The 13,663-nt window shown below is 41.9% G+C and overlaps 1 protein-coding gene across 3 annotated transcripts in view; it reads right to left on the bottom strand.

Annotated features, from left to right (window-relative positions):
- LOC137647062 (protein farnesyltransferase subunit beta-like) overlaps positions 1 to 13,312 on the bottom strand; it is a 54,945-nt gene extending 41,633 nt beyond the window's left edge. For 2 of the 3 annotated variants that reach the window (XR_011045521.1, XM_068380225.1), the window contains exon 1: positions 13,131 to 13,310. Coding sequence is in view for 2 of the 3 variants with exons in the window: in XM_068380225.1 (XP_068236326.1) it covers positions 13,131 to 13,217 (87 nt within the window). In the remaining variant the exon portion in view is untranslated. Of the gene's footprint in view, positions 1 to 13,130 lie in introns of all 3 variants that reach the window. The other variant, XM_068380226.1, reaches the window with a different exon arrangement.
- Between the last annotated feature and the right edge of the window lie 351 nt (positions 13,313 to 13,663).

The raw sequence follows: 13,663 nt of genomic DNA, 5'->3' as shown, positions 1-13,663 counted from the left end.
TGGAGATGTATGCCAAGGCTGTGGTGTTGTCGGAGTTCACCTCCACCACCTTGTTTAGCAGGAGGGACTTGAAGTTCATTAAGGCCAGATGTACTGCCAACAACTCCTTGCAATTGATGTGAAGCGTTTCCTGTTCCTTGTTCCATGTCCCCGAGCATTCCTGTCCGTCCAAGGTCGCGCCCCAGCCCGAGTCTGATGCGTCCGAATAGAGATGAAGATTGGGGGTCTGAACAGCTAACGAGAGACCCTCCTTGAGAAGGATGTTGCTCTTCCACCACATGAGAGTAGTCTTCATCTCTTTGGTAACAGGAATAGAGACCGCTTCGAGCGTCATATTCTTGTCCCAGTGAGCTGCTAGATGGAATTGAAGGGGGCGGAGGTGGAGTCTCCCTAACTCGGTGAACAGGGCTAACGATGACAGGGTCCCTGTTAGACTCATCCACTGTCTCACCGAGCATCTGTTCCTCTTCAGCATGCTCAGAATGCACTCTAGGGCTTGGTTGATTCTTGGGGCCGACGGAAAAGCCCGAAAAGCTTGACTCCGAATCTCCATTCCCAGGTAAACGATGGTTTGGGAAGGAATAAGCTGGGACTTTTCTAAGTTGACCAAAAGACCTAGTTCCTTGGTCAAGTCCAAAGTCCAATTGAGACTCTCCAGACAGCGACGACTTGTGGGGGCTCTTAACAGCCAGTCGTCTAAATAAAGGGAGGCTCTGATGTCCGCCAAGTGGAGGAATTTCGCAAGATTCCTCATCAGTCGCGTAAACACCATAGGTGCCGTGCTTAGGCCAAAACACAGGGCTTGGAATTGGTACACAACCTTTCCAAAAACGAATCTCAGAAAAGGTTGGGAGTCTGGATGAATGGGGACGTGAAAGTAAGCGTCTTTCAGATCCAACGAGACCATCCAGTCCTCCTGCCTGACCGCTGCTAGGACCGACTTCGTCGTCTCCATAGTGAACGTCTGCTTGGTGACATAAGCATTGAGCGCACTGACGTCCAGCACCGGTCTCCAACCTCCTGTCTTCTTGGCCACCAGAAAGAGACGGTTGTAGAAGCCCGGGGATTGATGATCCCGGACTATCACCACTGCCTCCTTCTGTAACAGGAGCGACACCTCTTGATGTAACGCTAGCCTCTTGTCCTTTTCCTTGTAGTTGGGAGAGAGGTTGATGGGAGAAGTGGTCAGAGGGGGATTGCGGCAGAATGGTATCTTGTAACCCTCCCTTAGCCACTTGACAGACTGGGCGTCTGCACCTCTTCTTTCCCAAGCTTGCCAGAAGATCTTGAGTCTGGCTCCTACAGCTGTCTGGAGAGGAGGAGAGTCAGTGTTTGCCTTTCGAAGACTTGATACCTTTCTTGGACCTGCCCCTGTGACCGTCTGGGCGGGTACCTCCTCGGTTGGGGGCTCTGCCACGAAAGGGCGGAATAAATCTAGTAGCAGGAGTATCAGCCACTGGGGTGCGGTAAGTTCTAGGAACTGAAGGAGCAACCTTAGCCTTCCGTGCTGAAGAGGCCACAAGATCATGCGTGTCCTTCTGAATGAGAGCCGCAGACAATTCCTTGATAAGATCCTCAGGAAACAGGAACTTAGAAAGAGGAGCAAAAAGTAACTGTGACCTTTGGCAAGAGGTGATACCAGTGGAAAGGAAGGAGCAAAGCTGTTCCCTTTTCTTGAGGACTCCCGATACAAACATAGAGGCCAGTTCGCCGGAACCATCGCGAATTGCTTTGTCCATACAGGACATGATCAGCATGGCCGAGTCTTTGTCAGATGGGGCAGTCTTCTTGCTCAAGGCCCCCAGGCACCAGTCGAGAAAATTAAAAATCTCAAAGGCGCGAAAGACTCCCTTCAAGAAGTGGTCTAGGTCAGAAAAGGTCCAGCAGACCTTAGAGCGTCTCATAGCCGACCTTCGTGGAGAGTCAACCAAACTTGAGAAGTCAGCCTGGGCAGAGGCAGGGACCCCCAAGCCTGGTTCCTCTCCTGTGGCATACCAGACGCCCGCCTTAGACGTCAGCTTAGGAGGTGGAAACATAAAAGACGTCTTTCCCAGTTGCTGCTTGGACTGCAACCAATCCCCTAACATTCTCAAAGCTCTCTTAGAAGATCTAGCGAAGACGAGCTTAGTGTAGGCAGACTTAACAGGTTGCATGCCTAGAGAGAACTCGGATGGAGGAGAGCGAGGGGTAGCAGAAACAAAGTGATCCGGGTAAAGTTCTCTGAACAGAGCCAGAACCTTGCGAAAGTCGATGGAGGGTGGCAATGACTTGGGTTCCTCCACGTCAGATGAAGGATCATCCAGGTGAGCAGCTTCATCCTCAGAAACCTCATCACCTGAGGGTTGAGAAGCGAGAGGTAAAGTTAAAGCGGTCTGCTGAATGGCTGAATCCTGAAGAGCGGGTGCATGCGCACTTGCGGATTCATCCTCAAGTCTCTGTTGAAGAGGATGAGGGCTAGTAATGACAAAGTCCTGAGGCTGGGATGAAGGAGGTTCTGCGGAGGTCTGAGGAGCAAGCGTGGTGAGAGGCGACTGTAGTAAAGCATGAGGCTCATGCTGCATAGACTGCGGTTCAAGTTGAATGGGAAGAGGCTCAAGCTGAGGAGAAAGTGGCAGATGCATGCGTTGAGGTGGCTGACTCATAGCATGAGGTTCCTGCCTCAAGAGTTGCGCTTGCCTCAAGGGTTGAGGTGGCTGCGCAGAGAGAGGCTCTTGACTCACGAGTTGAGGTTCTTGAGGTGCTTGCCTCGAGAGTTGAGGTTCTCGCCTCGAGGAAAGTGGAGGTGGTTGCTGCGAGAGTTGAGGTGGCTGCCTCAAGGATGGTAGAGGTTGTCGTACCTCAAGAGGTTGCTGCCTCGAGGGTGGTTGTAATGCAAGATACTCCTGCCTCAAGGGTAGAGGAGGTTGTAAGGCATAAGGCTCCTGCCCCCATTGTTGAGGAGGTTGCTGCGTGGTAAGAGGCTCCTGCCTCAAGGAAAGTGGAGGTTGCTGCACAGCGCTGGTATCTGGCAACTCCCAACGCGGCAGCTCACGCATGGAGGTAGCTTGAGGAACCTCAACCTCATACGTCTGGCAGATTGTACTGCGCAGAGGAGGAGGAGCGTTCGCAGGAGGAGGTGTATTAACCTTCTCTGCCTGAAACTCCCGCATCAACACCGCAAGCTGCGACTGCATAGTCTGCAGCATAGCCATCTTAGGATCAACAGAAGTTGAGGTCTGTTGAGGCTGCGCCTTACCTCTCTTAGGAGGCGTGCAGTCACCTGATGACTGCGGCGAGTCCGAGCTAGCCCAATGGCTACACCCTGGCTGTTGGACTCGCGCGGTCTGGACTTTACGCTTAAGAGGTCTTGAGGCCTGAGTCCAGCGTTTTCTCCCCGAAAAGTCTTCTGCAGACGAGGATCTAAAGGGCTCAATCGTCTGAGAGTGGAAGTGACGATCTCTATAAGATACGCCCGCAACCACTGAGGATACTACTGTGCGCCGATCAAGGCCTGCCGAACCCTTTTGCCCTTCGACATTGCTTCTCCCCTGGGCTTGGGAGCTTGCAAGAGGTCCCGGACTGGGAGGACGACTGGCACGCACAGAAGTATCCTCACGCGCAACACGAGGTGGATAACCCGGCTTGCTTTTTCAAAAAAACCCAACACCTCTGTTGACGACCTGGAAAATACAAACATGGACCTTGGCACAGACAGCTCCAACTCGGGTTCTAACATTGTAACGTTAGAACCTTATTCACGTCATGTGAATAATAAAATGCTAGAGAAGAAGAGAGAGAGAGTGAAAAATTATGACAGTACAGAAAGATATAGAAAAGTAGAAGTATTACCTGGTCACTATGAAGTAGTGAATTATGAAAAATTTTTTATCTTGGAATTTGAAAACGGAAGAAATGAGCGTATAAATGTTTTTAAAGCTAATAGAGAAATAGTTACCTTATGTGGAGGGCAGCCAAAAATTTTACCCCAGGGAAATGGAAGTCTCTTGATAGAGACACTCTCCCCATTACAAGGTGAAAGGTTAAAAACACTTACAACATTGAATGGTCATAGCGTAAAATGCGTTTCACACCCTACTTTCAACCAGAGTAGAGGTGTGATATATGCTCCAGAATTGTTGGATATAGAGGAGAAAGAAATAGAGGATGAACTGAGAAGTCAAGGAGTAGTTAAAGTAGTCAGAATGAGAAAGAGAGTTGGAGAACAACGTATCCCTCTTGCTACTCTGATTATAACATTTGATCAATGCCGATTACCAAATGTTATAAAAGCTGGATGGCTATCTTTGAAGGTAAAACCATATATCCCGTCACCATTGCGATGTTATCATTGCCAAATGTATGGCCATTTAAGCCAGAAATGTAAAGAAAAACTAAACAATAAGCCAGCTGTTTGTGCCAACTGTGGAAAAAGTAGTCATGGAGTATGCATAGAAAACCCTAATTGCATACATTGTGGGGAAGCACACCCAGCTACATCTAAAAGCTGTGTAAAGTTTATTTTTGAAAAAGAAATCCAGGCCATTAGGACCATGGAAAGGGTTACTTTTAAAGAGGCTCGTAAAAGAGCTCTTGAAAAGCAAATAAGACCAGGGGAACCTTTTTCAATGGTTCTGAAGAAAAACTTGTCAAACCACACAGACGAAAATTATATCTCTACTTCTAAGATAAAGAAACAAATGAAAGTAGTTAAAGAGGTTGAAAGTCCCATCGAAAATCTATATCCAGAAATTGTGGAAAAATCAAAACGGACACTTAAAGATCAGAAAATTATTCAAAAGCCAACTACTCCGATTTTAAACAATAGTACAAACCTCTCACAGGCCGTTTCCTTGCCTGATCTGATGGAGGTTGCACTCGAAACCAATTTACCTGGTGAACCCGTAGTGGGGAAGTCGCAAAAACCTGACAGATCACAACCTTTTAATCGAAAAAGAGAGAGACCTCCCTCCCTCTCTCCTCCTACCATAAGAAACATTAAAGTCACGACTTCCAATAAATATGATATCTTGTCTGCTGATGTTTCTGAACAACTAGAAGGTAAATTGAACCAATCAGAAATTCAAGTTGAGGTCCACCATTCTCCTCAACAATTAGATCAAAAGGACACAAAGAAAAAGAGAAACACAAAACCCACTATATCAAGATCCTCTCTAGAGTTACCTCCGGGAAACATTGTTAGATCAAATATTGCCAATGGGAAGACTTCATCTAAGGTGTCTTCCAAAAAATAAAACATAGTTTTTTCCACCATTCTGCAATGGAATTGCCAGGGTTTAAGGGCGAAATATGAACAACTTAAGCTCCTCATACGTGAGCACTCCCCTATAACAGTATGTCTACAAGAAAGCAAGCTCGATGCTAATACTCCTTGTCCTCGAGAGTATGTTAGCTATAGGACACCATATGATCAACGAGCAGGGAGCCATGGGGGAAGTCTTATATACGTTCGTCGAGATGTTCCCCAAATATCTTTGTCTATCTGTACCCCTCTGCAGGCAGTGGCTGTACAGATTGATATAGGGAGAAAATACACAATCTGTTCTCTTTACTTGCCTCCAAATGATAACATCTCATATGATAATATAGTAGAGGTGATTAAACAACTCCCACAACCCTTTCTCTTACTAGGAGACCTTAATAGTAGACATCCTTTATGGGGTGATGTTTTAGCAAATGCAAGGGGTAATATTATATCGTCAATTTTGGAGAATGAAGATGTCGGACTCCTCAATACAGGAGAGCCCACACATTTTCATGTACAGACAGGTACCTTGTCCTGCATTGACTTATTGGTTGCAAGCTCTAACTGTCTTCTCGATTTTAATTGGAGAACATTAGATGATTGGCATACTAGTGATCATGCACCAATCATTATAAACACCAACAATGGTCCACCTTTACAAAGATCACCTCGATGGAATCTTGATAAGGCGGACTGGAATAGATTTCGGGAGTTAAGTGAAATTGAAGGAAATGCAGAACAGTTTGAAAGAGTTGATGATGCCATAGACTTACTTAATGGAACTCTTCACACAGCAGGAGTGAATTCCATTCCCAAAACAACTGGGATATTCAGACGACGACCAGTCCCCTGGTGGTCGTCAGAACTAACTGCCCTGCACAGAGCCACAAGAAAGTCTTTAACTCGATTGCGCATGCACCGTAATGAGGAGAATTTAGTCATATACAAGAAATGTAGAGCACAGTTCCGCCGTGCCATGAAAGAAGCTAGGCGCCAGTCTTGGATGTCCTTTGTTTCCTCCATCAACAGTAGAACACCAACATCATCTGTGTGGAGGAAAGTCAAAAAGATAGCAGGAAAATTCACCCCAAACCCACCACCAGTGTTAAAGATAAATGGCCAGTATATGACTGGAGCAACCGAAGTTAGCAATGCCCTGGCTGACCATTTCTCAAATGTATCGCGCAAGTGTCAAGCAGCTCCTGGTCACCAGTATAGGAGCAATGAAGAAAAGAAAGTTTTAAACTTCGCAACAAGAAAGCAAGAGTCATACAATTCTCCTTTTACTGAAAGAGAATTTGATTCTGCTCTTGCTACTTGTAACGATACAGCCCCTGGACCCGATGGAATTCCATATGCAATGATTAAACATGTACCTTTTAATACAAAGTTATTTATTTTAAGCATTTTTAATAGAATATGGCATGATACTAGTTATCCAAGTGTTTGGGAACTAGCAATTATTTTAGCCTTTTTAAAACCCGGTAAGGACAAGTTTTTAGCAGCAAACTACCGACCTATTGCATTGACATCTTGTTTATGTAAAATCATGGAGAAGATGGTCAATGCAAGACTGATTTGGTACCTTGAAAAGAAGAATATTTTATCACCCATTCAATGTGGATTCAGGAAAATGCACTCAACGACTGATGTGCTGATACAACTTGAGTCCTCCATTTGTGAAGCCTTTGCTTCCAAACAGCACCATGTGACAGTTTTTTTTTATCTTGAAAAGGCATATGATACCACATGGAGATACGGTATACTTAAAAGAATCCATGAGTGCGGATTGAGAGGTGAGCTACCACTATTCATCCAGTCATTTCTTTCACATAGAGTTTTCCAAGTGAGAGTTGGGGAAGCTCTATCACAGAGTAAATGCCAGGAAGAAGGAGTTCCTCAGGGGAGTGTGCTGAGTGTAACCCTTTTTGCACTAGCAATTAATGGGATATCCTCAGTCATTCCCCGGGATGTTCTTGCAACATTATTTGTGGATGATCTCTCCATATCATTTGCTGGAGCCAGAATGGCAATGGTTGAGAGAAAAATCCAACTCTCTATTGATAAAATTATCCATTGGGCCGATATGAATGGATTTAAGTTCTCAACAAGTAAAACTACAATTGTCCATTTCTGTCGTATACGGGGAGTACATGCAGACCCGGATATATACATCAAAGGTCAACGGATCCCATGTGCAAGTGAAGCAAAATTTTTAGGGTTGATATTTGATTGTAGGCTTACATGGGTTTCTCACTTAAAAACATTAAAAGCTAAATGTGTTGAAGCTATGAATCTTTTAAAAGTCCTGTCCCATACATCATGGGGGGCAGACCGCAATACAATTTTAAAATTATACAAGGCCTTGATATTTTCCAAAATTAGTTATGGATGCGAAATATACTCCTCAGCAACCCCAAGCCGGTTAAAAATACTAGATTCAATACATCATGCTAGCATTAGATTGTCCACAGGAGCCTTTAGAACCTCCCCTATCACAAGTCTCCTTGTTGATGCTGGGGAGTTGCCTCTGGACCTTTACCGAATGTCCTCTATTATTCGGTATTGGTTTAGATTGCAAAGACTCCCCAATTCTTCAGCCTTTCAAACTGCAAGCCTTGTAAGGCACTCAACCTACTTTGAGTTGCACCCAAAATCTCCTCAACCTTTTGGGTTTCGGGTTAACCAATTATTAAACAATCTGGATATAATTAGAAATAAGGTGCTTCCATTCAAGGTATCATCAACGCCTCCATGGAAATTACCTGACATATCTTTTTGTAGATACTTTATTGGAGTTAAAAAGAATTTGACTGACTTAGAATCCAGGTCTCTTTTTATGGAACATGTTGAAGAACATAGAGGATCGACTTTTATATATACTGATGGCTCCAAATCTGATGCTGGCGTTGGATTTGGAGTACATAGTAATGATTTTAACTGTAGAGGTGCACTTCCTCTAACAGCTTCCATATTTACTGCCGAACTGTATGGCATATTAACCGCTATTGAGAAAATAGCTTTGGAAAAGGAGGGTAATTTTACAATTTTTAGTGATGCAAGGAGTGTTCTTCAGGCTTTAGAAGTTTTTAATTCTCTTAACCCTCTAGTTTTAAAGATTTTAGAATGGCTTTTTATTATTGGACGGAAAGGTATAACTGTTCGATTTTGTTGGGTTCCAGCACATGTAGGTGTGTCTGGGAATGAGAAGGCAGATTTACTGGCGAAGAATGCGGCATCCGAATTGCTACCAAGGAGGTATCCCATTCCATGTAACGATTTCCTACCTTACATCAAGAAATTGGTATGTGATAAATGGCAACAGCACTGGGATAGTCAAGATGGCAATAAAATGAGGGAAGTAACAAATATCATATCACCTTGGAGGTATAACATGATTCCCCGAAAATGGGAGAAGACTCTTTGTCGTCTCCGTATTGGTCACACACGGTTGACACACGAGTTTTTGCTGAAGGGCCAACACCAACCGTATTGCGAGGACTGCTTAGTACCTTTAACAGTGAGGCATTTGTTGACCGAATGCCCTAATTTTACTAACTTAAGAAATAGATATCTGTTTGAGGCTCGAGGTGAGGATGGCAGGTTTATCCTTGCCAAGATTCTTGGACATGATGTGTCTTACTATGCGAGCGGAATTTTTAGATTTATTTCAGAAGCAGGTCTTCTGAAAACTATTTAACCATTGTAATGACTTCTTAATTTTTATGGTTTTAATTGAATTTGCTTTTAATTTTCATATACAGTAAATGGTATCGGCGTCAATGACCTTAGATGTCAGGATGCCAGAAAACTTTCAATCAATCAATCAATCACGCGCAACACTGACACTGACACTAGCACTAGGCACAGCACTGGCACTACCACTTCCCACTGCACTTTTCACTTTAAGTTCCTTGACGTCTGCCAAAAGGAACTTGTGGTCACTCACTACCGACTCCACTTTATCACCTAAAGCCTGAATGGCACGTAAAACATCTGACATATCAGGCTGAGCACTAATAGTAGGTTCGGGGGTAGCCACTACAGGGGGAGGAAAAGGTTGAGGATCATGGGGGGAGGAATAAAGTAAAGAGCGAGCCGAACTCCTCCTAACTCTCTCTCTCTCTAACTTAGTGGTATATTTGAGGAATCGAATAAAATCAAGTTCCGAAAGTCCGGCACATTCCTCACATCGATCTTCCAACTGACAGGATTTTCCCCTACAGTCGGAACAAACGGTGTGAGGATCAACCGAGGCCTTCGGAAGCCGCCTAATACAAGTCCTACATCGTCTTTGGGGAGGAGCTTGAGAATGGTCGGACATCTTGAAACAGAGAACAGTCAAGGGGGATTCCAAATTAAAGCTAAAGATCGTTAAACCATAAATCAAAATTAATCCAAAAGCTATCTAAGCTAAGGGAAAAGCTTCCTGTATAGCGAAAGCTGAAATCTCAGAGCAATACTTCACCAAAACCGTGAACAAAGACTCCAAAATTATAAGCGTATCCATGTAGGTCTTGCCGGAAGCACGACAGAGGAAAAAATTGAGGTGGTGTCAACAAGAAGTACTGCAGTACCTGGCCACAGGTGGCGCTGGTGAGTACACCCCCCTCTTGTATAGCGATCGCTGGCGTATCCCGTCCGTAGAATTCTGTCGGGCAACGGAGTTGACAGCTACATGATTATCGGGTAAGATTAATATTGAAAAATGAGGATTTGCATTCGTGTTGAAACAAATCTAGTTTATTCTAAGTGGAATGATGCTATATACAATAATGTGTATAGATGTTATATATATATGTATGATGCAAGTGAGTGCAATCATGCATGCAATTAATAAGCTTACACGACTTGTCGTATATCTAGACATTTCAGAGCAACCCAATGATACTGGAGAACACTTTTGGGTATTATTACAGTTTCGGCCAAATTCGGGTATCTATTATTTTTTTACTTATATATTTTCAAGATTTGTAAAAACAAAAAAAAATAAAAAATAAAAACAAAATAAAAAATAAAATTACTTGAATCTTCCGGAAAATTAAGGGTTACAGAAATATTTGCTGATGAATTTACACTGCCATTGTCCCTGTTAGTTTTTCTCCTGATGGTATTTTATGTCAGTGCATCTTTGGTAAAAAATGCCTGATCGTCCTTTGTTTTTGGTTATGAATTATGGGTACAATAAAAATTATGAAACCTGATTGGTTGCTTTGTTTCAGGATTTTCCAATTAACTGTGATTTTGGAATTCATACATCATTCTAAAAATAGTGTGTCAGTTGACTACCATGGATTCCTTGTTCAAGTGTGCAGCAGTTGTTACTTCACATATTTTGAGGTTATTGGATGGTTTCATGGACATTACAGTACAATGGAACTCCATGACAAGTGAATAGGTTTCTGCATGAACATTCAGTGCTACCAAAAAGTGTTAAAGTGTCCCAGAATAAGTGCCGTAGCGGTATTATTACACCAAACTACTAGCCCATGGGGCTAAAGCACAAAGCGAAACATAGTCTGCTTGCCAAAATATAGGAGCAATGAGATAATGTTTAAAAACAAGCAAAGCGAGCATACAGTAGAGCAAAAACCAATAAATCGTTAGCTTACTTAAGTAACAAGGTGTTTGTTATATGATGCAGACTACTACAAATGACTCGACTCCACAGACAATGGGATGTAAAATTACTTTTTCTATGCATTCGGAAGTCTTGCAAACAAAAGCTCCAGTAGTACGATTGTTTCATTACTATTACTTGATTTTGATTTCAGTAAGTCTTTTTTTTTTTAATACAATGACTGGTATGTTTAGGTTAGACACCCTTGACAGCTTCTCTTATTTTACCCATTTTCGGTATTTATCATCCCGAAACCCTGATTTCCCAATGTGGAACCCGATTATTGTGGATATTCCGGGGGACCTGTATTTAATTTGATTATTTACGGCAGAAATAAAGGTCAAATTCGTTGAAAACACACTATTTAAGCTGGAAAAATAAATTTTCAAATTGGAGGTATTTGTTTACAGGACCACGCTCTCCATTTACTCCCAAATTAATACAATCCTGCAGCTCTCCTCATCTTGCACAGTAATTAGGAGGTTCTTTAAATGCTAGGAAAACAAAAAATGGCAAGATATGTTGAGCAAGGGGAGAGGGGTTATGAAAAATCTAGCTTGGTTTCCTCACTAAACGGGCTAGAGCTAACATCGTCAACATAGGCAACCAAACAGAACTCGTGATACCAGCGTACATAAACAGAAGTTCGTGATGCCAGCATACATTTGATATACTGTATATTCTAAATATATACATTAAAAATGGATTAATTACTCAAAAGTGTCCATAAAATATGCAATTTACAAATAGTGACACTTTTGAGTAATCCCTCAATGTTTAATCTAATATATTTTGAATATACAGTACAGTATATCAAATGTACGCTGGCATCACGAACTTCTGTTTATGTATGCTGGCATCACGAACTTCTGTTTATGTATACTGGCATCACGAATTCTGTTTGGTTGACTATGCTGACATGTCAGTTCCAGGTCGTTTAGCAAGGAAACTGAGCTAGATTTTTTATAATGGTTTTATTTTACTGTAACCTAGGAAAAAAACTATTTTTTCTTATAGAAAAAAATTACGCTCTCTTTGAAAATGACACTCGTTCCCGTCGCAAATGAAGTTTCAGAAATAACTGTATATATACTGTATATCTATATCCTACGATAATGGGGGACCCCCAGTGGGAACTCGGGGTTTTGGGTGGGGAAAACGATATATAAACGTAAAACAAGCCTTTTCTTCTCTATACATTACCTTCTTGGATGTACAATAAATGGAGGAAAAGACAAAAAATATAACAGAATAAACTTTGGAGGTGCCGTTGCAAAGGCTATGTCTCATGAAAATATACAGTAACCAGAGCTGCCAACGTGTGATGTAGATCAAATGTTAGCGTAACATGCTAACATTAGCAGTGTTTTTCATTTAATTTTTCTCATTCTACTTTCCAGTTGTAGTCGCTCCCATTTGTGCGTTTGTACATAGCAGGTTTCGACCTTCTGCGCAAAAACCCCGCCTCCCTGCGCTGAGACTTTTCCTCCACCAATAGGATTTCTTCTTCTCTAATCGTGAAATGTAACAATTCGTCTCTCCACCAGCTCTGTTCAAGTCTATTACTTGATTAGTTAGGTAACACCCTTGTATACATATTACGTTTGACCCCAGTATTACTCGTTTTATTATACGATACCTTATAAAATCACCTCATTTTATATACTCATCAAATATTATTTATCATAAATTCCATTTTATCTTCATATATTACTTTTAAACATTTTGTTATTACCTTGTCACTCCCAGATTTCACCCCTCCCCCCTTCAACATATTTTGCCATTTTTGGCTTTCCAAGCATTCAAAGTACCTTCTAATTACTATACACGAAGAAGAGAGCTGCAGGACTGCATAATTTGGGTGTAAATGGAGAGCGTGCTCTTGTGAACAAATACCAAATTGGATACCAGAGCTTGGCCGAAACTAATTTTACCCAGTTTCCATTTTAACCTACATTGGCTTTTGAATAATGTGGTCTGTTACTGTTGCAGGACTGGGTCTTGCGGTGCATAAAAAAAATAGGGTTTCTGATGAAAATTCATGATTTCTTCAGAACCACTTACGAGACTAACCCTCCTAAAAATCAAGTTTTACAGATACTGCATCAAAAGGCTAAAAGCAACACGTACACCAAATCTATTAGACATGATTGTCCCAGAATTAGGTTTAATCTCTCCTGAAATAATGTAAACCCTAGCCTCTAAAACGCCTGCATTATGGTTAGGCCAAGACTACTACCCCAATTTGTTAATAAGATTAAAATATACCTGCTCGTCTGAGGTTACGGTTGGGTGACCGGCATCGTTGAATCGCTCTTTACTTAAATCGAGCTCTAAACATCTCAATTTGGCCATGTTTTTATACTATGGACAAATTATCGTAGTACAACTGAAGAAGTTCGTACGAAAACTTTCATGGGTGCATGTGACTTATACATTTCGACCAATCGTGGGGAAGGATTACGAAACTGACCAATAAGATTGCAGGAAATAATTCTAAGGGATGGTCAGTATAAATGTTTATCTATTCATGTCCTGAAATATACTCGTTTTAGTTAACAGTGATAACAGTATATGTAACATATTTCATTGTAAATCTCATTATAAGATTTTTAAATAAAGAAAAGCAATGAACAAATAAATTATCAGTATAAAGCTTGGAATCTGATATTGGTATAAAAATGAAAATTTGCTAGCATTTTTTTTAGTTAACAATGATAACAGAATAAAATAGTCAGATTATTTTTATTTGGTGAAATAAATGTATAAAAGAAAAAAGAAGTATTAAACCTGATGTGGAG

The sequence above is a fragment of the Palaemon carinicauda genome, chromosome 9 (genome assembly GCF_036898095.1).
Source record: "Palaemon carinicauda isolate YSFRI2023 chromosome 9, ASM3689809v2, whole genome shotgun sequence".
Taxonomy (NCBI): domain Eukaryota; kingdom Metazoa; phylum Arthropoda; class Malacostraca; order Decapoda; family Palaemonidae; genus Palaemon; species Palaemon carinicauda.
The sequence above is the reverse complement of the archived record's forward strand: the minus strand, read 5'-3'. Positions and strand labels throughout refer to the sequence as shown.